A 24,520-nucleotide genomic window follows, 5' to 3' on the forward strand; every position below is an offset into this window, starting at 1 on the left:
TGCGAAACGGATACCATAACCATGAATTATGATTCTGAAAAGTTTGAATTGGCCTAATTTGGGATAATTAATTGAGGTGTTACTGAACCCACTGCTCTGGACAATTACAAAAAAGTGGTTCACACGTTGAGTTTCAACCAGATTAGTAGTTTTCACTGACTCGAACATCGGAATCAGAGTTGCGCGGAATTCCGACTTCCGGATAAAAAAAATCACTTTCGACTTCCGACTTCCGTTTTAGAAAAAATCAGTTCCGCACAACTCTGGTCGGAATGTCATATAAAATAGATTTGTAATAGATCTGACCAATATCCTTGATCAGTGTAACAAACTCACACAAGTTTTCGCTATCTGCTATCAACAACTTTCAGTATAAAACTCTTTTTTTTATTCAATGAACTTCTATCGATATAAGACGTTTTCAACCAAGGCATATCTTATTCAATGAGATGCTTTTGACATAAATTATCGGTTGCACGTTTGAAGGGTTTCTCTCGTCGCTGGTCGGAATGAAGATCTATCTCATGTCGTGTGTAGTGGAATTGAGGTTGAAAAGAAAAAATCGCTTTCTACTGTAAGTAGCATTAGTATTTCACATGATTTTCATTTTTTGATGATATGATACTGTGCTTTGTAAGTAAATTTCTATTTCTTTATCTGAATTGTGATATATCCGTTTCCATCTAATTACCCTCAGACCTTCTTCCTTCTTATTCAAATTAGTGTGTCTGGTCTTTCTTTGTTTTGAATTTTTAAATATGTCTATCATTTTCCCATTTGGCACAGTGCCAGCAGGACCATTTTACTGCCCTCCGTCAATCAACAGATGTGCTCAGATGTGCACCTGCCAGTAGCAATCAAATGGTCCGTACCACCTATTAATCAAAATATGCGATTGACCCAACGACGAAGCCGCTCCTGTTTTGTTGGCAGCGTGCCAAGTTTTTATCAAAAACCATATGCTCTTGCAATCTTGGCACACTGCCAACATTATTTGTTTGATGCAACACACTTCCCGTTTCTGACGCAACACCATCCAATTCTTTTCCTTTTTACGTTTAGTCAATCAATGTCTCTGACGTCACGGATAAAAATGGCGAGAGAAGTAAACCAGAAGATAATCAAGCAGTGTACATCGATCACCCATTGGATATTTCATTCTCAATCGGAATTTGAAATTCGGAAATTTGCAATACCCAACACACACGGCCTTGCGAATATGGGTGTGGGAGTGTTAATCCATCAAGTAGTAGAAAATGGGGAAGATTTTTGGAGAAGATAAAAGATGATTTGGAAACAGCTAATGATTGAGAATGTGTTCTAATTGGAATGGGAAAATGTTTGCGGGTTGATTGGCGGATAAGAGATATGATGGGCAGATAAGAGAGATGGGAAAATGTAGTAAATCTTGTACTACTTATTTTTCTTGATAGTAATCAAAACTGGGTGCTTACTTGAACAATTATTGCTGGATAAGAAAAGTACAGTAATTTAATTGTACTTATGGACAATTCTGTACGATTTCGTTCTTCAAATATAGAACTATCGTCAGAAGAATTGTGAGCCAACGCAAAATTTTTATCTTGAGATGCCTGATATCCAAATTTTTAGCATCTTGTCCTACTACAAACATTTTTCTGACTGATTTTTATCCTTCCTCAAAGTAACCAAACCGCCGAATCCTGTCCGAACCACAACACTCATATAATTAACACATCACACTCTCCAATTATCTCCACTTCTTTCTTCTCCTTTTGTCTTTGTCTGCTTCCTTCTCCTTCTTCTACTTGAGAACTCATGCGTCCTGAACAAATGAGGTTTACACTGAATGGATTGTCACCTACGCAGCAGGTGGTAAGATGGAACCTTTCCCCATCTACCGACAATGGTCGTAACCTTCGTGAATGGCGTCATAATTCCTGAGCAGATGGAGAAAGGTCCTAAAACACACCTGTAGTGGTATTATTGCGTCAGGCATCTAGGCCACATTTGTTTGAAGAGGCCACGGTTGCATCATCATAGGAAAAAACTGAGGATGTCTCATATTCCTATCCTTCAGTCCTAATTACGCAAATAAGAATAGCAGCTGGCTCACATTCAGATTCACAAGGGCATTGGCATTTGTGTGATGAAGGATTTTTTAGGTACCCCATGCAACTTTTTGGGAATATCAGACTTTAAAAACGGAAGTAAAACAACTCTTCGTCAAATTCTTATCTCAGTGTCACGCGTTCCAGAAAATTTTTCAAAACGAAAACAACAAAAAAAGAGGAAGAAAAAAAAAACTTTTTTTCCACAGAGAGCCACTCTGAAAGCCTTTCGACGTTTATTCATGCAGACAAAATAGAACACGTCTAGGATTAGGCAAACTTTACAGAGGGACGTTATTCTTTGAAAAAGAAACAACGGTAGCATGTATGAAATGTAAATTTCTAGTTTCAACGGCAGTTTAGGTGCTTAGTGTATTGTTATATCGACTAATGAATAATTAATCAGGAAATTTCGTCCTACGTCCTTAAATTAGGGTAAGTAGTGTGTTTCTTGTTATCAGCACAACTTACAGTATTATGCAAAAGGATACGAATCTTGGTCGTTTTCAGTAAAAAATTTCTAACTTTGATTTTTCTCAATCATGCAGATTAAGAGCAGAGCTCCGTTTTTGTGCTTGACGCTTTTTTGTACGGGAACTCCTTAAAGAATTATGGTCTTTTTAAGACAGCAGCTTAAAATACACAGTATTTTGCACTGAAATTGGTCGATTTAACATAGGGAGAAATTACTTTGTCGAGGCGTTTTTTGCTAGGGAGTTTCCGTAAAAAGAAGTTAACAACTACAAAAATATGTTCTACTTTTAATATAGAGAATTGATTAAAAACCTACTAGGTGTGACCATAAAAATTACCATGACATTTTCTGAAAGGTGAACAATTTCAGATGAAAACCGCTGAAGTTCGAACCTTTTTTCACAGTACTGTAATTAACCTCAATTTTCATAAGTATCTTTATGAAGCTACATTTATTACATCAACAATAATATTCGAAACAATTAAGCGCTGGTCGTAGCAGTCGCTTGAGTTGTGGAGTCGGAAGCTCCTCCAACAGTGGTTAGAGAATCCGAATTGCACAAATTGCATGTGTATCCACAGTATTGCTTTTTTTGTTGAGTTGTGTAGAAAGTAGAATCGCAGAAACCATTATCATTCCAAGTTTTGCAATTGCTAGCATTGTCAACACAAACTCCAGATGATGAAGAAGAAGCGGTTGAGGCGGAGGCGTCAGTACTGCTGACACCAGAACACAATCCGCATGAAGCTGGACAGTATTGGGTTTTTTGAGCGTCAGTGTAGAATGTGGAGGTGCAGAAGCCGTTTGCCACCCAGTTGGGACAGCTGAAATAGTATTTTTTGGTTTTTTTGCTGACGAAGAAGATGTTTTACCTGGGATTAAGGTCCGAACACATTTCAGCGCCGGCGACAAGAACGGCAAGAATAGCAACAGAATGGTAGATTGAGAAATGCATTTTTTGAGTGAAGGAATGAATCCGATAATTCACTCAACGACACCTCAACTTTTATGGAAACCATGTGGATGTTTATTCAACTGTTCGCAAAAAGTGAACTGATCTGCTAATTTGTCAAAGCCGGGGGAGAATCAGGTGTTTGATCCTAAAAGTATCCCTATTCAAAACTATTATTTACATTGGGAAGTCAGAAAAGGGAAATTTAGAAAATTAATCATTAAGCACACATGCCAATTGTTTGATTTCAAAGAGGTGGATCGTCCAACGCAAAATTAGCCTTTCACTTTTGATCTGGCATGAAAACTCAGTTCTTATATTAGGTTGTCCCAAAAGTTTTCGAACATAGTTTTGTTAATCTGCTATAGGACAGAGAGCGAGAATCAAACCAAATAGTGCATGTTTTCCATTATATAAGACGTCGGGTGTATTGACAATATCATTCATTTCTTATGGCTGCCTTCTCTCAATGAACGCGGCACCAATCTTTGTCCCCGACCGACTTCATATTCGTCATGTCATTTTATTTTTGTTTCTATCTAACTCCAAAATCACTGAGATTGAAGAACGTATGGTTGAAGTTTAAAAGGATATTGCCCCTCAACGGCAGACAATTAGCCGTTAGGTCCATCGTTTCAAAAATAATGATTTTTCTTTGACCGAAGCAACACGTTCTGGAAGACCAGTGGAGTTCGACATTGACAAGTTACGGGAGGTAGTGGAAAGTGACCCACTTCAATCCATTCGTTAACTGGAAACAGTAATGTGCTCTACTCACTCTGCGGTAGAAAGATGACTGGGAGCTCTTGGCAAGTTAAAAAAAATGGGAAGATGGATACCACACAAATTGTCTAACTTTGACCTTGAGCGCCGAGTGGACATGTCACTGCATCTTCTAACCCACCATCCTAATTTCAACTGGCTGGATCATTTGGTTACGTCGGACGAGAAGTGGGTCTTATACGAAAACCACCACAGGAGAGCCCAGTGGGTTGATGCTGATAAACAGCAAGAGGATGTCGTCAAACAGGAGATACACCCTAAGAAAATAGTGCTCTCCGTCTGGTGGTCTGTTCATGGAGTGCTTTATTGGGAACTGTTTCCGGGGGCAAAAACTATCACCGCCGACTACTATTCTTCTCAATTACAAAAGGTGAAGCCCAAACTGAAAACCTACCCTCTACACGGTCACAAAGTCCACTACCTCCATGACAACGCAAGACCACACACCGCAAAGACGATCAAGTCTCTCCGGGCTACATTCCACTGGAGAGTCCCTGCTCACCCTCCGTACAGCCCTGATATCGCTCCTTCGGATTACCATCTGTTCAGCGACATGCATCGATCCTTTGAAGTCCAGGACTTCAAAACAAAGTCAGAGGTCGAGAAATGGTTGAAGAAGTATTTTGACTCGAAGCAGCCTGAGTTTTGGCGGAAAGGTATTGAATCTCTACCTACTAAATGGCAAACAGTCGTGGATAAAGGTGGTCACTATGTTTGATTTTTGTAATATTCTGGCTTTGAATAAATTTGAATTCAATAATGTTCGAAAACTTATGGGACAACCTAATAAAAATTGAATTAGATTTTAAGGTAGAATGCTAAAACTGACAATGATGATGGTTTACATAACAATTTTTGAAAAATTACAATCATTCAACGTAAATTTCGTATTTCCACCCTTTGAGCAGGGAAATCAGATGTTTTGTATAAAAAACTGGCAAGTAAGCAAAACGAATTAATTTAAATGTGTCCGCACAATAAATCGTTTAAGAACTAGAAAGTTTCTGAAATACGTAAATAATTCACAATCTAAACAGTATTTAGATACAACTTGCATGTAACGACATTACTTAAATTTAGTTATTGGTAAAATGAACTATTGTGATCCATTTTTCTTCGGGAAACGCTAAAAACCAGTTAAAAACGTTTAAAGTACAGATTAATCAAAAATGACCCGACCCGGATCGGCTCGTCTCAAGTCTGAAAAGAAAACAAATTCCAAATGACAGACAATTAACAAAATTTTTATTCAGACTTAATAATCTTCCCATAATGTCAACTATTTTGACTATCGGCCATCGAGTATGATAAAATCAGTCAGATAAGTTATTTTCTTCTCTCAATTGTAGTTTACAAGTTTTATACATCATGTCAGTGTAAAAGTTAATGAATAATCAGGCAAAATGTGGAGAAAAATCAATTTATTAGGTCAATCCTGGTTATTTGAGATGATTAAGTACAGTTGAAGCACTTATCGTGCTCTTAAATGTTGAAATTAACAAAGTTATCTCAGAAAAAGCTAATGGCAGCTGGCAGCGATTCGAATCTTTTTAATAAATTCACCGGTGCCGATGTTTCAGCAGCTTTATGAGCAACAACCATTTCCAACAATCAATGAGGGGGGCATAATTTGAACTTATGAAGGTAGCCACAATTCTCAAAACTACATATTGGCTCCACGTGACATAAAATTATTTTATTTCTTCTTTTGAAATGAATGGATTCCAAATTCTTACAATAACCAGCTTTATAGTCATACAATTGTAAAAAAAAAGAAAAAAACTCGTAGAAATCTCATTGAGACCGGCATTTAAATAGAAAAAAGATCGTTTACATTAAAGAAGAGCAATTTGTCGGAAAATCTATGAACAAAAAGGAATACAATTCGAATCAGTAATACTGTGTGGAGAGAAAAGTGATAAAAACAATAAATAGGCACATAGAAAGCAGTAACTTTGATTGGAGCGCGATAGAATAACCAGTGAGCTTCTCACATAAGCAACCACACGCATTTTCCGGGAACTAGAGCCGTAATTTTTCCAAATTGCTCACAAACTTGAGACAATCGATTCGCGTTCGGCATCAATCCTTTGGGGTCGTAAAGCAAGGCAAGCTCTGAGAGGATCATCTTCTCCATCGCTGGCCAATTGTAATGCACCAACTCTCGTGCCAATCTGAGGAACTGTCGAGGGTCTTTTCCGAGCATGCGAGCAGTTCTTGCAGCTGTAACATGTAGACATGCTTTCTCAATGTACGTTCCGTGATACAGAACGTCATTGGTACACTGGTCGAGAACTTTTTGGGCTTGCTGGTACTTTCCTTCGCACATCTGAAAAGAATCAATAATTATATAGATTTGAAAACTCATAGTCAGAGTAAAAAAAAAAACTCAAAACTCATAGTGACACATGTGTGCACACACTTACCAAGGAAGACTTTGGTGACACGGCTTTCAAACTATCTATAAACTTGGTTACAGGTACTTTGGACTCCAGGGAGTCTATTTTTTCCATTAAAACCGGCTAAATGTCTCTGCGAGCTGAGTTATACGCTGTCAAACTTTTTGAATTGATAAGCTTTTTCACATGGAATTCCAAATCGGTCGCATATACGCCACCGCGCGGTTCCATATGTGTTCCCCAGCGGTTCATGTGTGCTCGTCCGTTGAAAAAAGAGAACATTGTGTAAACCATTTCATGGTTTAGAAGTTCATGTGAAAAAAAACATAATCATGTTATAAGGTTGAGAACTCAATGATATTTTGCCAGATTTGACAGCAGAAATGAACTTCCCGTCAGTCGAAAGTACCTATCGCCAAATCTATTGATCGTTGAAAGCCGCGTCTCCAAAGACTTCCTTTGCTAGATAGTGATTATCCTAATCTCACAAAAACTTACCAGCATTGTAGCCATTCTTCTGAGAATCAAAGCCTTGATTCCCAACAAAGTCGTTCCGGAAGCTAGAATCATTGCCTCTTTGAAAGCAAGCAACGCTTTTCCAAACGCCTTGGTAGACGTGTAGATACAGCCAATTTGCATTTGAACTCTGATTTTTAAATAAACATCATCAGCTTTCAAATCCAACAACATGTTGATCGCTTCGTTGCATCTTCCTTGAACGCAAATCAAAAGACTTTTTCTAATTTTGTACTCGAATTCAGAGAAGGGGGCAAGATCTTTGAGAAGATTCTTTGCCCAATAATAGTCAGTCCCCATGAAGTACTTCTCGTACAGGATGATGGCTAAGCAAGCTTGGATGTGACGAAAACCTTGCCACATCTCTTCATCCGGAAAGACTTCCACTGCTTCCCATATTACATCGATGGATTCGTCGTAGTCTCCCCGTGCCGCATGGGAATACGCCAGGTTAGCATATGCAACCGCCACGGGTTCCGTGTTGTGAGAGTAGCATCTTTCCGTCTCCAACTCACCATCGAGCAAACTCTCTGCGACACTTGTAGCTTGATCGTACATTCCGTTACGGATTCTGAAAACATGCATGTGATTTATAATATAATATTGAAATCACTCCACTTACGCGTTGCTGCAAATGATAGATAAACCGTACGTGGTCACTCTCTGCCCTCTCTCCTCAGGGTCACTTCCTAATTGACTATTGAATCCTATTTCGGCGTCCCGGTGGTATCTCCTGAAAAACAAACAAAAAATTTACCGAAAAATGTTCAGTATTGGAGGGTAACTTACAATTTGAAGTGCCCTGCAGCAATCTTCTTCAAAATCATGAGCATTTTTCCGTAGGAATCTAATTCAGCAACCACCTCGAAGTCATCCTCCGACTCCAAACAGCATGGACCAGTGCGGTGTTGCCCATGAAGACTGAAATAGTACTGAGTTTAATTCGGACTAGAATTTCCTAACTTACTCATCAATATGTCTCAAAGCTTTTCTCAAAACACGACGATCCTTATCAACGTATTCTATGATCCGCTGAGCGTTGTTCTCCAGAAAAATGTCACTACCAATAACACTACATGTATGCATTTCAACATTTGCCATTTGATGACAAATCTCGTCGTTGCGGATCTGAGCTTGCTGGAGACTCTCGTCGAGCAGCATTCGGGCGGCTGGGCTGGAAGAATGAAGAAAAAATTAAAGCAACATTTTTATGTGAAAACACTTACAGGTCTCCAAACAGTCTACAGATTCTGGCTTGGAGGATTGGCGAGTACATCAATGGAGCGAAGTTGGGAACTCCAAGACGATGAGTCTTCATGGCGTGCAACATGTTGCTGTTCAACCTTAAATAACGTTTTGATCTATATTCATTTTGATTTGACGGACTTACTCAAAGCTTGACAACTCAAAGTAGGACTTCAACGCTTTGATTGCGCTAGGCCCATCTTTCATCTGCACCTGAAGCACTGCTTCCAGAAGAAACGCTTCGATAACGTCTGGATGGTGTTTTTGAACGAGCTTTGTGTAGTTGAAGATATCATCGAGCTCCAGCTTGCCTGTCGCATCCCACAGATTCTTTTGGATGATGAAGGTAAATTCGTTGACCCATTTTCTGGCTCTCATGGAGCAGTCGATGACGTAAGGAAGAGGCGTCCCCATGTTTTCGATTGGGTATCTGAAAATAATTTGCACTTTTTGAATAATTTACCAGATAAAACTCACGGACTGACATAATCTTCTCCGTTGGTATGAATCCACTCACGCATCGTTTCGTTCAACTTGAACAGGTCGGCATTGGAAGTTTTGCTATATTGAGCAAGAATCTAAAAAAAAACATTGGCTAATTATTCCAAGTTCTTGAAACTTGAAGCAGCTACTCACCCTCTTCACCCAGCGATAAATGTGGGAGAAGGCGGACGAGAAGTGGAGATCATCCCGTGTTGCGAGCTCAACCGCTTCGTGGTACGGATCGTTTGGGTGCAATTTCGGATCCTTCGAATACTTGTTCGTATAGAACTCGTCCTCAATTCCAAAGTTGATATCAGCCTGTCCCGACCCGATCTGTTCGATAACCGCATAGAAATTCTTGTTGATCTCGCGATAGTCTTCAAACGCATCACGAGTCAACATTCGGTATTCATCCCAGGTGAGTTCCCTTTCCGTAGACATAAAAAGGTAGAGCCATTCAAAGACGCTGAAAAATGATGTTTTAATAAGGTGTTAAAAACCAACGGTAACCAACTATAGCTTTGCCCGGGTATCAAAAAGACCGTAGAACGACCGCTCATGACGCAGGCCAAAATGCGTTTGGAACAGGACTCGGATCAAGTAGAACGTAGCGATCTGTAAGTTTAGTGGGATTTATTCAATTACATTGTTATCCATGCATGCGAACCGGGCCAACACGGGGGCGCTTAGCTCGCTTAAAACGAAATACTATGGGCTGAAAAATATTCCAAAATGTAGATCTCGGCGAGATCTGCGTCTATGACCCACGACGGGTCAGGAGGCGTATCGTTAATGTCCGCGAGCCGGGAAAAAGTGCCAAAATATTCAAACACGGCCAAAATGCTATTCTAGCCAGGCCGGCGGCACATTAACGATTCGACATTCGGTCCGTAGTGAGTTACAGACATAGAACTCGCCGATATTTAAATTTTGGTATTTTTTCAGACCATAGCATTGCGTTTTAAACGAGTTACGCGCTGGTCAGCCAGTTTCGGCCCGATTTGCAAGTATGAAATTATCTCGAAAAATTTTCAATTATAAAATACTCACTTTAGTTGGTGTCAACGGTTCTCCAGTCAGGTTTGAATAGACATGACCGAATAGTGAATCCAAGTTTGGGTAGGCGCGTCGGAAGACAGGACGTGGAGGTTTCTGCATTCCTGTAAAAACGTAAAAATATGTTTAAAAAAGTAAAAAATTACTAATTTAATTTAACGAAAAAATTCCATAACACGAATCAGGGAAAAATAGAAAAACTAGATAGAAAATTTTTTTTAAATTTGAATTTTCAACATCGGGGCAAGAAATTGATTGACGCGTTCTTTGTGCTGGCGCATTTTTCGGGGGAAGAAAGCGCAGATATCGGTGAATAGGGGCACTTCGATGGAGAGGCCCGTCGCTCTCCGCCGATCGATGCGGATACTCACCGTGGTGTGTGGCAACACACAGACACACTCAAACTCACACTCACCGCTCTTTTCTCTTCTCTCGGGCTGCTGGCAGTGGCCGGCCGCTTTTGTTGCGTGGCGGCCACGGCCACTGCTGCAGATGATGGTGTGTATGAGTTTATTCATATTTTTTCGTTTAGGACAAGTTCCAAAATGTTTTTGACAAATTCAGCAGAGAAAAAATTAAGGTTATTCCAAGAAAAAACAAGATGAAAAATGGATTTATTCGACTAAAATCACTATATCAGAAATGTAAGGTTTAACAGATTAACACAATCCGCAGGTTTTCGCACAGTAGAGGATTCGTTGAGCATCGGTGTAAAAACTGTTGGTGCAGTATCCACTGGCAGCCCAGGAAGAGCATCTGGAATATGAAAATTAAAGTTTTCAATAGCAGAAAACTTCAAAATTTACGCAGACGCCGAATCTGTGCAGGTAGACGAGGTGGATGCAGTGGAACTGGAACTTGAAGACGAACTATCCGAGGAAGAACATAGAGAGCATGTAGAAGCACAGTATTGAGTTTTGATAGCAGTGGTGTAGAACGAAGATGTGCAGAAACCATTGGCAGCCCAGGAAGAGCAACTGGAATAAAAATGTATAAATTGGAAGTTTTGTAGTAAAAAAATGAAAATAGTTACCTCGAGGATGAATCAGTGCAGGTAGTGGCAGATGTGGTAGCAGTGGATGTTGAGGATGAGAATGAGGAAGAAGAATCAGAAGAAGATGATGATGATGAGGAATCTGACGATGTCGAAGAATAAGTTGTAGATTCAGTGTTAGCAGTTGTAGAATCTGATGATGATGTGGTAGCAGAGGAAGAGGATGACGATGAAGAGGAAGAAGACGAGGCAGAAGTTGTAGCACTTGATGATGAAGAAGATGAAGAAGAAGATGAACTAGAATCAGAGCACAAGGAGCAAGTAGACGCACAGTATTGGGTTTTCAGGGCGGTTGTGTAGAAAGTAGAAGTGCAAAATCCATTAGCAGCCCATGAAGTACAGCTAGAACTGGAATCTGTGCAGGAGGAAGATGAAGCTGTGGTGGAAGAGAAGGAAGAAGAAGAGCACAACCCGCATGACGATGCACAGTACTCAGTTTTTTGAGCGGTGGTGTAAAAAGTTGATGTGCAAAATCCGTTTGCAACCCAGTTAGCGCAGCTGAAATGTTTTTCTTTTTTCTATTTTTCAGTTGATAACTTACTTGGAAGCAGAATCACTGCATGTTTCAGTACCAGTGATAAGAATAAGGAGGAACGCAATACAGTAGGCACTCATGGTTAAACTTTCTCTGTTCATGTTCTGTGACCAGTCGGTCCATCTTTTATTGGAAACAATTCTTGTTTAATCAACTGCTTCACAACTTTGACCTCAAACCTTGGGTGGCAACTTTTGATGGTTACATGAGTTTAGAACTGGATGAGCTAGATCTTATGAATCATTTAGTTGCTGATCTCAATTAGAAAAGTTGGCAAGTTTTATTCGAGAACTTTGTTTTGTTGGATTTGAGTTTTAGAACAGCAATAAGTGTTCTACCGTGAGACATGGCTAACTTTTACAGTGCAGAAATATCGAAACTGTGCCTACTTTTTTACCGACCTTGATTTCTAGAACACCTCGCAGTGAAGTGTTATCTGAAGTGTCTGTCTTTTCTCTCTCAAGTTTTACGTGCGCTGTATTTAAGTAGGTTGCGCCACTGTTTCAATCGCCGCCCGGTTAGCTCAGTCGGTAGAGCACCAGACTCTTAATCTGGTTGTCGCGGGTTCGAGCCCCGCATTGGGCTTATCTTTTTTATTATTTTTTCTACGAAAGATTCTGAAGAGTTTCGTAGTTTGTTCGTTTTATGAAAAAAAATGTGTCCTATTAAGATGTGCACAGAGACATACAAAAGTGTTTTCCAAAACAACGGTCAAGTTGGTGCCGATGGGAAATTTCCCCGAAGGGAACACAGAAATGATAACCCACTGACGCCGGACCGACGGTAAACTGCTGCGGCAAGAGTGCTTATATACCAAGTGATAAGCAAGCAGCCGACAATTCTTGACAGTTTGCGTTGGAAGAAATTTCGAAATAGACTTCGGGAGTGAAAAGGGCGTAGAGGATGGAAATTTGACAATTTTTGTAGCTTTTGATGAAACTCCGATGACAGATACCTAAACCGAAGAGAAAACAAATGTGTAATTGTTGTGTATAGTATTTTCATACAGTGATATTGAAATAACTTTTGAGACAGGTTGATTTCTGAAATCAAAATTTTGATTTTTGCCTAACAGAATAAAGCTTGAATTGGATATCGCTGGTGTGTTTCCTTCATCGGAATATATTCTTTCTGTTTTTTTATTTGTATTATCAATTAATTCCCTCATCATGAGTCGTCCGGACCTTTTATTCTGTATGCAAAGATTTTTTTCAGCAAAATGTTAAAAAGTAACGGTCAAGTTGGTGCCGATGGGAAATTTCCCCGAAGGGAACACATGAAAGGATAACCCACTGACGCCGGACCGTCGGTGAACTGCTGCGTCGAGTGTTTTTATATACCGAGCGCAGGGCAAGCAGCCGACAACTTTTGGCCGATTGCCGGTGTATTGCGAAACGAAGAAGGAAATTTGTCTCGTTTCTCTTCACTTCTCTTTCGACGTATTCACACACCGAAGTAGTCCATTTTTAAAGGAAAACGTCCGCTGCTCCGTTGGCAACGGGTATATAAGCAAATTGGAGTTTCCTACTTTCTATCGGTCCGGCGTCTCTGGGTTATCTCTTTGAAGTTCGCTCGGGGGAGAGGACTTTTCCATTGACCCTAACTTGATCGTTGTTTCTTGTTTTTGAAGAAGTATTCATCCCAAAATGAACAAAAAATAGAAAGATGATACTGCATTTCAACATATGAATAAAATCGGCAAAAATTGAGCATGAAAAAACAGACATTGGAAAAATTATCGTCTCTGACTTGTTCTACTGTATAATTTGTCTAACTTTTGCAGTGTAGAAGTATCAAAAATGTGAGATCGTCTACTTTTTTTTAACTGACCTTGAAATCTAGAACAGCAGCGACGTGTTATCTGAAGTGTCTGTCGTTTCTCTTTCTCAAGTTCCGCGTGCGCTGTATTTGTGGAGGTTGCGCTACTGTTTCGATCGCCGCCCGGTTAGCTCAGTCGGTAGAGCACCAGACTCTTAATCTGGTTGTCGCGGGTTCGAGCCCCGCATTGGGCTTATCTTTTTTTTTCTTTTTCGGTTTGAAAAATTTTGAAGACCTTTGTGAAAATCAAGCTATTATACCGAGATTCAAAAAAAAACAACGGTCAGGGTAGTGCCGATGGGAAATTTCCCCGTAGGGAACAGAAATGATAACCCACTGACGCCGGACCGACGGGTAACTGCTGCGACGAGACTGCTTATATACCAAGTGATAAGCAAGCAGCCGACAGTTCTTGACGGTTTGCGTCTAGCTAGAGTGTGTTTCAAAATAAGTTTGAGTTTGAACTTTGAAACCTAACAATTTGTGTTGTCAATGAAAAAACTTTGATATTGAATGTATCAACGTGGATTCACTGTGTATATTGAAATCTTTGCTATGATACAAAACAAGAATAAACTCTCCGACATGTAATCAAAACATTACAAAGATGAATGGTTGGAATAATCAGAACTGGTTAATGTTGAGAGCAAATCTCGCCAGCATCATCCAGTTCCCACGTTTCCTCGCACCGCACAGTCTTGAGTAGTACTTCTTTTGTGCTATACACTCCAAAAGCATTTGGATGTTGTTTTTGTTGTACCAAATAAGCTGCAATTAATCTTGAATACTTTTTTAACAACTGAAAAAAGGCAATCACATTTGGCGTATTGTTTGTGGCTTTCGATGACAAAATACGGAGTGATACGCGAGGTGATTTTGTATTTTCTTGTCTGATAACTATATTTAAATATCAATTCTTCGGTACCAAGGTAGATATCTTGATCTGAAACAATAAACTTTAAAAATCAAAGAATTGAAAATAATATTAGTCACTTGAGAAAACGTTGGGATAGCTGCAAGCCAAGGCTACAAAAGCAAAAACAATGTTGAATTCGTCTTTTGCATAAAATTCCGTTTGGATTCTACAAGCAAGACAGCAAGATGATAATGTTTTAGCATTCGAAGCATCTGTAAAATACTCATTAGTGAGTCAAATCTAAATTTGAAAAATACCGGAAAATGGGTTAATCCAGGGAGAAATTTTCATGTACCCAAATTCTGTTTTCACGGAAAGGCAGATTAATAGATTTTTTGCTGGTGCGTATTTAGCTCGCGATATCAGCTCTATCAAAACACCACCAGCTTCTGTCTTACAAACTGCTTCTCCATGATTATTCAAGTGAATGACCGGATTCGAATTGACTGGAGACTTCTGATCCGTGCCATTTTCTGAAAGTTTTCATTTTATTATTGACATCTGATTCTCAAAAAACCAAGAAGTTGAATTGAAGCTTTAGGTGGTGCAATCAGGGAAAACTCATACGTAATATTCCGATTCATTCCAATATTTTTGTTGGTATCTGAGACATCATGTTCCTTTTCATATATTGGCTCTGTGACTTCGTGTTTTAAGGTTCTTGAATCTTCGTTTTTGCAATGATCGCTATGAGCCCATGATTTTGATTCATATCGTCCTGAAAGATTTGAATTACATAGTTTCCTCGAATAGATTCACACCTGAATTGTTATATGGATTATATCTTGGTGATTGACGGTTTTGTTCCTGACTTTTTTGATTTTCTTTTTCTTTTTTGTGCGATTGATCCAAAACTACACTGAAAGGAGTAGAGGTAGCCTCCCTGTCGCCATTTTCTGTATTAGAAAACACGTTATCTATTTTGACTCAAAACACACGACTTACTCATAGAAGGTTGAGTGTTGCTTTTAAGTATATCCTTTCCGTCATATTGTGGGCAATGCGAAATTGAACTTTTATACATTTCCTTCAGCGTTTCTCTGTTTTCTATGTAACGAACTGTCACAATTGGACTTCCAAATCTGAGAGACAGGCGACGTCGTGGTTTACCTGACTCATATTTGTAGAGCGCTAAAAATCACCGTGTCATTATTGTAAACCGACAATTAGAACAAACCTGATTTTAAAGAGGTAACCTCTCTTTCTGTAGTTTTTTGAGAACAAGCTTCTTGTATATATTTCAACACTTTGAATAAATTGTTGTATTTTTCTAAAAGAGTTTATCAATGCTGGGAAATTTCGGTTATTTTTGAAAACTTAAGCTGAAATAATATCAATTACCTTCTGACTGATCGGTTGATTTCGGTGGACAACCAAATTGGAGGGGTCTTATGTTTTGTGTGATCTTTTTCGATCCCATCCTTGTACCTGACTCTGGACAGTCATTTTCACCCAAGACCTTGCTGTTGAGATACAGTTCAGATGTTTTGGCTTCTATAATTAACATTATTTTTCTTTCAATCAGAAAGATAACTGACCAGAACCATAACAACAAGTTTATGATAACTGACCAGAACCATAACAACAAGTTAGTTTATTTGATTTGATTTTTTTTACAAGCGGAAGTTATAAACGCTGCTTGAATATTGTTTCAAGACATTCCAGTACTTGTGAACTGAAAATGCTGGTGCCATCTTACATAAGTAATACTTACATTAGCTAGCGCCAAGCTGTGTTTTTGATTTCTCTGAGTTAAAAAATCTGAATATCAAAAAACGCAGTGGAAGACAATTTTTGATTCACGTGGATATAATAATCAACTCAAATGGTTTTTACCTTTTGTAGATTGGAGAATATGAGAATAAAGCAATGACAAATCTACAGTACCGCTCAAAAGTGTATTAAGTTTTGCCTTTTTCAGTTTAAAATGCACAACCTTGACAGTGTGTCATAGTAAAACTAACTGTCTTACAAAATAACTTTTTGTGGGATCAAACAGATTCTATTTTCTTTTATTTAGTAGAACTCTATTTTCGTAGTTGGCGGCTTTTTTTGTATTGACACTCCCTAGAGAGTTATAAAAATTTTAAGTCAACAGCTTGAATATCACACTATTTCGCAATGAAATGGGTCAATTTGAAAGAGACTACTTTGTCGATATGTAACTTGCTAGGAAGTGTCCGTCCAAAGAAGTTGCAAACTACAAAAATGGAGTTCTATTCTTAATCTGTTCGATCTCACAGAAAGTTATTTTGTAAGACAGGGCAAAGCTTAATTTACTTTTGAGCGGTATTGCATCTCGAAAATGGAACAAACTAATAAAAGTGATCAACGTGTATGGTTCAAAAAAGTTATAAATAAATCCAAGTCATATTTTGTTGATGGCTCGATGAAAACATTATCCATATAATGATAACATACCTGCACTCATTGTTCTTTTGTCATCAAAGTCCACGGTTCCGATAGATCTGCAGAACTTTAATCTTTATTTAGAGAAAGCCACTGGAGAATCAGAATAAGTAAAAGGAAAGTTCAGCAAATAGGATAAATCATCAAAACAAAAAAACAAGCGTGAGGGAAGCTAGAATGTCTAATTTTTCACCATCCAGTAGACATAATTATCGTAATGCGAGTATTTTTTAAATCAGTCAGTACCTCTAACTTACAAAAGCCGCATTTTTCTTTGGGATCCAATAATACTGACTGCGAATGGTTGCATCGTAGACCTATACAGTACACAGACTACATTGCCCTGTTTTGAAAATGGGAATCGCAACAGTGAATCAATAAAGACAAAACTGACCGGGATCTGTTTTCACATTCTTAACATTAAATTAACACTCTTCAAATTATTCAACCGATCTAACAACTAGCTCCAAAAAACATCGCACTTCACACATTTCAATTTCAATTACGTGATGTAGTGTTATCAAAAAAATTTCCGCCTCTTTTTCTTGTTAAACAAAACGTCTATTTTCAAAAAAGAATTATGTCCTCAACATTAAATTTGACATTTTCTTTCAAGGGAAAGATGAGAAAAACCCACTCAATGTTTTCAATTATGATGAAGGTTGTGCAAAATGTATGAAGCATATTTGAATATTTGATGGTAATTGAATGAAAAATGAAGAAAAAAAAGAAAAGCGGTCGAAACAAAAACAATGAGTTTTACGTGGGAGGGTATTGTCCCCAAGTCTTCAGGGTGCAACGTAATATAAAAGGTGTCATATTTACTAGGGAATGATCCGGACGTATTTCGGGCTTTTGAAATAAGACCTGCATGGTGGATAGTTTAAAATCTGAGGACCACGAAACTGTTTTCAAATTTTGCAAAACGCTTCTAATAATCGGGACAACTGAGCTTAAAGTTGTAGTACTGAGATTTCACAAAAACCGGAACAACTTTTTTCGTAGAAACGTTCTGCAAAATGCTTTTTGTCGATATATAATTTAACCCAGATCTCCGAAATACGTCTGGATCACTCCGTAGTTAGCACGAAAAACAGGATAAGTCAGAAAATAAAAACCTTTTTTGCTCATTTTGCTTTCACTCATATGAAGGGGGATTCGACGTTCATAAACCAACTAATTGAACTTTTGAGTTAACAATTCCTCTTATCCAAAAGTCGGAGTACATAATTGACTGAAGATTTAAACATGGACATTGGTGCGTGTTTTTCTGCTGGAGTGGACTCGTTCGAATTAAACAGAACAACGTGACTATTCCCATCTAGTAAAAATTATTCTGATCTACTAATATAATTATCAGATATGTTCTGAATGTGGGTTGTGGCTAAGATTGAAAACAACTATGATTCACATTCCACTAGGGATAATTATGGTAAATCGAGTATTTTCAAACAAGGAATTTGTTTGGGTTTCAAATGAGATTCTGCTTATCAACGTTTTAAAAAGAAAGGGTGGTCAGTTTAGATTTGATATCAAACGGAATAGTGAGTATTAAAAAAGCTCGTATTTCGTACATACAAATTGCAAATTCCAATTATGACCTCTAATAAAACTAAGTGTTGTTGTTTGTGCATTTGTCCCACTGACTACGTTGTTCGATTTTAGATTACAAGTTTCATTTATGTTTCAAAAATAAAGAACAGATATGACGCAAACCATTGCAAAAACAGGACAAAAAATCAACGAAATTCCTTATCTCGGATTATATGGTTACCTCTGAAAACAGAGAGCACACACTCTAATTTGAATTATGTGATGAAGTGGCATCTAAACTTCACCCGCTTCTTCACGAGGCATTCTGGAAAATGGTCTCTCGTTAAAAACAACGCGTGGTTTGCAAAAAGAATTATGTCGTGATGACAAAATTTGACATTTTATCTAAGAACATTATGAGAAAAGCCACCTCAAAATTGTTCAATTATGTTTAAAGCTTTTATGAGATGTATGAAGCATATTTGAATTTTTGAGTACTTGAAAGAAGAAAGAAAAGAAGAAAAAAAAGAGTTGACAAAAAGTATATCACAAGAAGGTGTACTCTTCAAATCTCTAGAGAGCCTTGCTACAAAAGTTATCATGTTTAGTACGAAAAACTTGATAAGTCAAAAAAGAAAAATCTGAGTTTGAACTCTATTGAACCTTTTCCCATAAGACGAAGAGTTCGACATTCAAGACCAACTAGTAACACCTTTGAGTTAACAAAAATGTGTTTATAGGTTCGCAAAGAAACGAAGTGAACACAGTTCAACAATACAGAAACAAGAAAATTACTATGATGGTGATAAATCCAAGAGCCGCGAAACCGATGGCAAACCATTGGGATGTAGAGATGTATCGCTCAAATTTCAGACATGATGACTCCTTTTTTGTGGATATGATGGTGTAGTCCAAGTTGGTGAGACGTTCACGAGGCATTCTGGAAAATGGCCAGTTTGATAGTGAAAAAAAAGATATCTAAATCAAGACTTGACTATAACCAAAAGTATACATCTAAAATACATTATCAATAAATAGTAAATAAACTGGGTTTTTACTTTTTGTGAATTAATCAAAACGTTAGTCGGAATGAATTTTTGCCTCTTAGTTCCAGCTATTCCACCGTTTTTTATATTATGTGGTATCTTGATTAAAACTTGAAAAAAAGTAGGATTTATTGGAGGCAATGGCGTGCCGGTTTGAGTTCAAAAATGTAATACTTAATAAATGTTTAGGCTCAGCATGTTCTGAAAAAAAGGGATAGGGTTTTCAGACCGGTTTGTTATCATGAAAACCGCCCAGGGACTGTATTTTATGTTGTTCAAGAAAATCATTAGTTTTCCCAGTATGAATACTTTCACTATACAAACTAGTGCGAATTGAGGACACTATGGAACTTAAATACGATTTCAAGGTTTCATCAGAAGATTAATTAGACGTTCATAACGTTATTTTTTTGATACTTTAAAAATAAAACAACTCACATGAACAACGTTATCTTATCAAATGTTGCCAAACCGCTCAAAATGATGAATGACAAATACTCATTTCCACTTGTGTTGATTGAATAAAAAAATCAGTTTCCGGAATAAAAGTGAATCGAATTTCGGAAATGGGAGATGCGACAAAAAACAGAATACTCTTTCAAAAGGACTGGTGTCTCGGAGTAACTCGAATACGCACAATTTTTTTCTCGATAACCAGTAATTTGTCGGGTTGCCAAAATTTGTCGGGTTGTCTTTTCCGTGAATGAAATATGTGGACGAGTGCGATGTCCACACCCTTCGAGGCTATTCTTGGTGTTGAGGCTCTGACCAATTGTAGTGTTTGGCAATTATTGTTGGTTCTGGTCAAGTGACGGATTCGTTTTGGTTTTGTAGTGACTTATCAGAGTTCAAGGTAGATTCTATCAAGTCAAAGGTGCTGAGTACACTATAGCCAGTTCGATTCTACCTTCTGAAATTCATAACATAAGGTCTAGCAGTCACAAATTTTTATTGGGGGGATATCAATGAGACGATGTAATTAGTCAAAATCCAAGACATCCTCCGAGATGTCCTCCTCTTTGGTGAAGAACCAGATGACGAAGATGGCCATGAACGAGATGGCGGCGAGCGTGTAGCAGAAGAGGATACTGTAGGCCCAGGTACGTGCAACTCTCTCGGTTTTGATAGAATGGAACGAGTCGAGCGACTGAAAATGAAAAGTTTGCTCAAGCCAGTGAAAAAAATTTTTGCTGTATATAACTTTTTTAAATACTATTATATGAAAATACTACATTCTACAGTAAAACCGGGCTAAACCGTTTTTTTTTAAATTTTAGTTTTTTGAAACTTCAGAATATCTATTTTTCCTATCATTTCGTGGTCACAAGATTGTACTCACCTCAGTGTCCTCATCCGACGAGTAATCAGAAGACTCGAGCTCTTTCTCTCCGCACATTGTTGACACTTGCTACCGGAAATAAGGTATGACGTGAATCGATTCGAAAAATTGACAAAAAAGGATACTACATAGAAGAAAACACACAAAAATGGAAAATAGGAAAAGGAGTAGGTAGGATGTGCTGTCACAAATCTGTCTTTTTTCGAATTCAAATTTATGGGTGGAAGAAGGAAAATTATGGGAAGAAAAAGAAGGAAAAGGGTTGTGCTTTTGGATTTCACCTAGACATTGAGTGGGCGTTTTGGAAATTATAATTATGGGAGTTTAAAGAAAATTTTTGAAAATTGAGTGAAAGTCTTTCACTGAAAGATTGAAAGTAAAGTTCAACGACCAAGATTCCACATTAGCTTGTAACTAAACCTGGATAATTAAGAAAATAACAGAAAAAATGTTCTATATATCTCTAACCACAAGAAGTTATACGAAAAACTTTCCTAAAGGTCAAATAAAGAGTGTGGGTGAAAACAAACTTATTTTTTCTATATTTACCGAAACATTCTCACAAGGGGCGTCTTTGGAGACGCGGCTTTCAAACGATCTAAAAATTTGATTATGGCTAGTTTGAACTACGGGAAGTCCATTTCTGCCATCAAAACCAGTTAAATATCTCTGCGAGACAAGTTATAAGCTCTCAAACTTGAAATTTCTTATCGGCAAATAGTATACGCAAAGATGTTCTCATTTTTCCAAAGAACGAGCAGAGGTAAACCGCTGGAAGCACAGAAACCGCGCGGTGGGGAAAATGCGACCGATTTGGAATTTCATTGAATAAAGCTTAATCATATGAAACGTTCGAGAGCTCATAACTTGGCTCACAGAGACATTTAACCCGTTTTAATGGCAGAAATGAACTTCCTCTAGTCGAAACTACTTATGACCAAATTTATAGATAGTTTGAAATCCTCGTCTTTAAAGACTTCCCTTGTAAGAATATGCTAATGCGGACCACCCACCAACCTATGAAATTAAGCGATTCTCTTTGTTCTCACAAATCCATTTTTTGGTTATTCCCCCTTTCATTCCACAGTATACCTTTTGTCCCACCTACTCCACTTTACAATTTCGATTCCCCCTTCTCCCTTGTGAATCCACCCTATGTTTTTCATTTTTGACGACAACGATAATGTCTCCTTTCTCTTTTTCCCCCATCTTCAATAACAATCGTTGCCATAGAAATGTCTGCTCGCTGCTCGGAGCTCTTCCCTGCCCACATCCTCAAAATATGAAATCTGAACATGAATTGAAAAAAGCGACAGGGTTTTATTTGGCACGACTTCCAGAAAAAAAGCTTGAGATAAAAGAAAGAGAGTTAGCAGTAATGGAGATCAATGATACGGAGGGTTAGGAAGAAGAGTGAGACGATTCCAAGGGTACGAGTGACTTGAAGTGACACGGCACTGTGAGTTGGCGATGAGCGAGTGTAGACGTGAAGAGCACAGAAGTAGGCAGTGATGAGCACGGACACGAACAGATCAAACTGAAAAAAAATTAGAGGGAATTTGAATCAGGATTGATATTACAGACAGTATATATGTTAGCTTAAAAACCTCATACCTGAAAAAACTTAGATAGAAAGGCCTCTGAGTGACCATAAAACGTGAACTATATTTTGGAAATCTGAGAAAACGCTGATTTCAAACACATGCTCAGTTTTTGCCCTTAAGGCGTGGTATTCGGAAAAATGAGGTAAAACTTTGGACCACAAACAAGGCTTGCTCATCTTTCCAACAATATAGGTCATGTTCCGTAACTACACAGATACTCGGCGACCTTCCCTAGTTAGTCAATTCCAGATTTTATCCCAACTTCCTCATTTCAAATTAACATTAGTTTACAGAGATTTATCAAGAACATATGACGTTCTGGTTTGCTAGCAAGAATCGCACTTCAAGCGAACATGTCCTTTCTTTAGGAAATTATACATTCTAACTTTTTGATTCGATAGTTACTTCACTATCTTACTTCTTTTGTAGCTTTGAAGATGAACGCCTGGAAAACCAGCATCATCCTGGTGGCTTTGCAGAATCCCGCGCTCATTTTTTCTGCCTGAAAGTGTTTACAATCTGAAATTGAATAAAAAAGTTTATTTATTGATGTCATCATGAGGGAACATTGGTACACCGAGAGAATCAAAAAAAGTAATACAATTAATGAAGCTGAAGGTTCTTTACAAAACAGGAGATCAGAAAAAAAGAAGTCAGTAACGTTCGAAGTATTTGTACAGAATGATGAAAGCTGCGAATACGTGTCCAAGAATGAGCAAGTGGAAAAGTGGGCGGTTCCTTCGGCGAGTGCGTTTTTCTACCAAATACGTCACAAGAACAATGACAAACAGGCACATCGGCAGCGCCTGAAATTCTTCAAATAAGGAATCTTCCACGCAAGCTATTAAAATCGTATAGTGGCTCAATGGATCACATTTTCTTACTGTAGGCTTCCAACAAACTCACAATTAGGTGTTTATTTGAAATTGAATGTTTGGAGGCTCCGTGCGCACATTTTTTCGTCTGAGATGGCATTTTGTACAGTGGCTGAATAGGGAGACTTAATGTGCAGAGGACAAGCAGAAGCACCCATTTAAAAATGTTCATCCTGGGGAAATCGCGTAAATGGTCCTTTTTTTAAGAAGTAATCCAGATAATGGATGCTCAAGCTGGGCAAAGTTGGTATATAATGTGTTTGTCGGGAGATAAAGATTGAGACAGGTGTATAGATTCTCGAGGGAGTCTGTTTTCGTATCCATAACAGTAATTTTCAGTTTTCATTGTTACCACTTCTTAAATCGTCTACTCTTCCAAGAGCGTCCCGCCCAATACCACCGCACAAAGGAAGCAGTCTTTTTTTAGTTAAGCTCTCAACTCCCCGCAGCAAATAATTTTTCAAAGTTAAGCCGCGAAAAATGGTGTAACAACAAAGATGGTTTATTGAGATTAACTCCGAAGACATATTTCATACATTTATTGTCCCAATAGATCATTTTCTTATCTGCCGCCGCAGTGGCTCCACTCCATGGCGGCGGCTTCCGGATGGCAGTTTGTTCCCGATGGCGCGTTGGTTGCACGAGGAAGAGCTGGGGCCTGGAAACATGTTATGAGAGAAGAATGGAAATATGACTAAATTTGAGAATAGGACTTACCTCAGTTGTAGTGTTGGAGTTGAAAGTCTCTGGTCCACATGACTGGTTAGGTGGCTGGGTGGTACCCTGGTTAAGAGCCGCTGGTTCAAAGAATTTTGGAGTCCGGCTTTCTTGAGCTTGTTCCGGGTGAAACAAATTCATGACAATCTAAAAAAAGCCGTTAATTAGTTCAGAAAAATAATTATTTTACCGGGTTGGGTGTGTAGTTAATACTACCGCTCACATCCATATTGACACGTGCGGTTTTGAGCGGAGTGCCCTCTCAATAGGAGCATATCGACCACCCATGTTCTTTGACACGGTGTCCTTCTTTTTTTGTTGCTGAGAAAAATCAATACATTTATTCAAACTGCAAAATTTTAAGAATTCCTTACCGATGGCATTTTAACAGATGACTCGGTTTCTCTCGGTTTCCAAGAAATGATATTAAAAACCCTGAAGCCGGCGGTCAGAAAAGTAGAAAACGTCGGAAGGGAACAAAAATAAAAGAAGTCGGTGACAAAACCAAGCAACGGAAGACGAATAACGAGCACAACACACGAAATTTCACTTTATTTCACTATATTTCGAACAAAATTTCACTATATTTCGAACAAAATTCAAAAGTAAAGTAGGATTTTTGATTTTGAAGAGGGCATGGCAAAAAAAACACTATGGCAACATGCAAAAAGGAAA

General features: G+C 38.3%; 7 protein-coding genes across 7 annotated transcripts; all 7 read right to left on the reverse strand.

Moving 5' to 3' along the window:
* Positions 1–3,046: 3,046 nt before the first annotated feature.
* Positions 3,047–3,520, reverse strand: GCK72_025691 (uncharacterized protein; the record flags this gene model as incomplete). The annotated part of the gene is made up of 2 exons (XM_003106245.2): positions 3,047–3,389; positions 3,438–3,520. 2 exons carry the CDS (start codon positions 3,518–3,520, stop codon positions 3,047–3,049), a joined length of 426 nt encoding a protein of 141 aa, XP_003106293.2.
* Positions 3,521–6,290: 2,770 nt separating this feature from the next.
* Positions 6,291–10,101, reverse strand: GCK72_025692 (uncharacterized protein; the record flags this gene model as incomplete). The annotated part of the gene is made up of 11 exons (XM_003106120.2): positions 6,291–6,629; positions 7,198–7,786; positions 7,838–7,948; positions 8,005–8,136; positions 8,183–8,389; positions 8,442–8,558; positions 8,606–8,890; positions 8,938–9,038; positions 9,097–9,409; positions 9,458–9,558; positions 9,994–10,101. 11 exons carry the CDS (start codon positions 10,099–10,101, stop codon positions 6,291–6,293), a joined length of 2,403 nt encoding a protein of 800 aa, XP_003106168.2.
* A 557-nt stretch (positions 10,102–10,658) lies between these two features.
* Positions 10,659–11,668, reverse strand: GCK72_025693 (uncharacterized protein; the record flags this gene model as incomplete). Its single annotated transcript, XM_003106252.2, has 4 exons — positions 10,659–10,755; positions 10,806–10,976; positions 11,033–11,551; positions 11,595–11,668. The coding sequence occupies 4 exons, from the start codon at positions 11,666–11,668 to the stop codon at positions 10,659–10,661; spliced, it is 861 nt and encodes a 286-aa protein (XP_003106300.2).
* A 2,372-nt stretch (positions 11,669–14,040) lies between these two features.
* Positions 14,041–15,346, reverse strand: GCK72_025694 (uncharacterized protein; the record flags this gene model as incomplete). The annotated part of the gene is made up of 7 exons (XM_053736447.1): positions 14,041–14,174; positions 14,224–14,349; positions 14,400–14,534; positions 14,721–14,795; positions 14,840–15,040; positions 15,084–15,218; positions 15,268–15,346. 7 exons carry the CDS (start codon positions 15,344–15,346, stop codon positions 14,041–14,043), a joined length of 885 nt encoding a protein of 294 aa, XP_053580013.1.
* A 4,943-nt stretch (positions 15,347–20,289) lies between these two features.
* Positions 20,290–20,706, reverse strand: GCK72_025695 (uncharacterized protein; the record flags this gene model as incomplete). Its single annotated transcript, XM_003106284.2, has 2 exons — positions 20,290–20,457; positions 20,650–20,706. The coding sequence occupies 2 exons, from the start codon at positions 20,704–20,706 to the stop codon at positions 20,290–20,292; spliced, it is 225 nt and encodes a 74-aa protein (XP_003106332.2).
* A 1,312-nt stretch (positions 20,707–22,018) lies between these two features.
* Positions 22,019–22,746, reverse strand: GCK72_025696 (uncharacterized protein; the record flags this gene model as incomplete). Its single annotated transcript, XM_003106121.1, has 2 exons — positions 22,019–22,186; positions 22,672–22,746. 2 exons carry the CDS (start codon positions 22,744–22,746, stop codon positions 22,019–22,021), a joined length of 243 nt encoding a protein of 80 aa, XP_003106169.1.
* A 944-nt stretch (positions 22,747–23,690) lies between these two features.
* On the reverse strand, positions 23,691–24,074 carry GCK72_025697 (uncharacterized protein; the record flags this gene model as incomplete). Its single annotated transcript, XM_003106152.2, has 3 exons — positions 23,691–23,786; positions 23,846–23,992; positions 24,036–24,074. 3 exons carry the CDS (start codon positions 24,072–24,074, stop codon positions 23,691–23,693), a joined length of 282 nt encoding a protein of 93 aa, XP_003106200.2.
* Between the last annotated feature and the right edge of the window lie 446 nt (positions 24,075–24,520).

Source organism: Caenorhabditis remanei, chromosome X, assembly GCF_010183535.1.
Source record: "Caenorhabditis remanei strain PX506 chromosome X, whole genome shotgun sequence".
In the NCBI taxonomy this organism is placed as follows: Eukaryota; Metazoa; Nematoda; class Chromadorea; order Rhabditida; family Rhabditidae; genus Caenorhabditis; species Caenorhabditis remanei.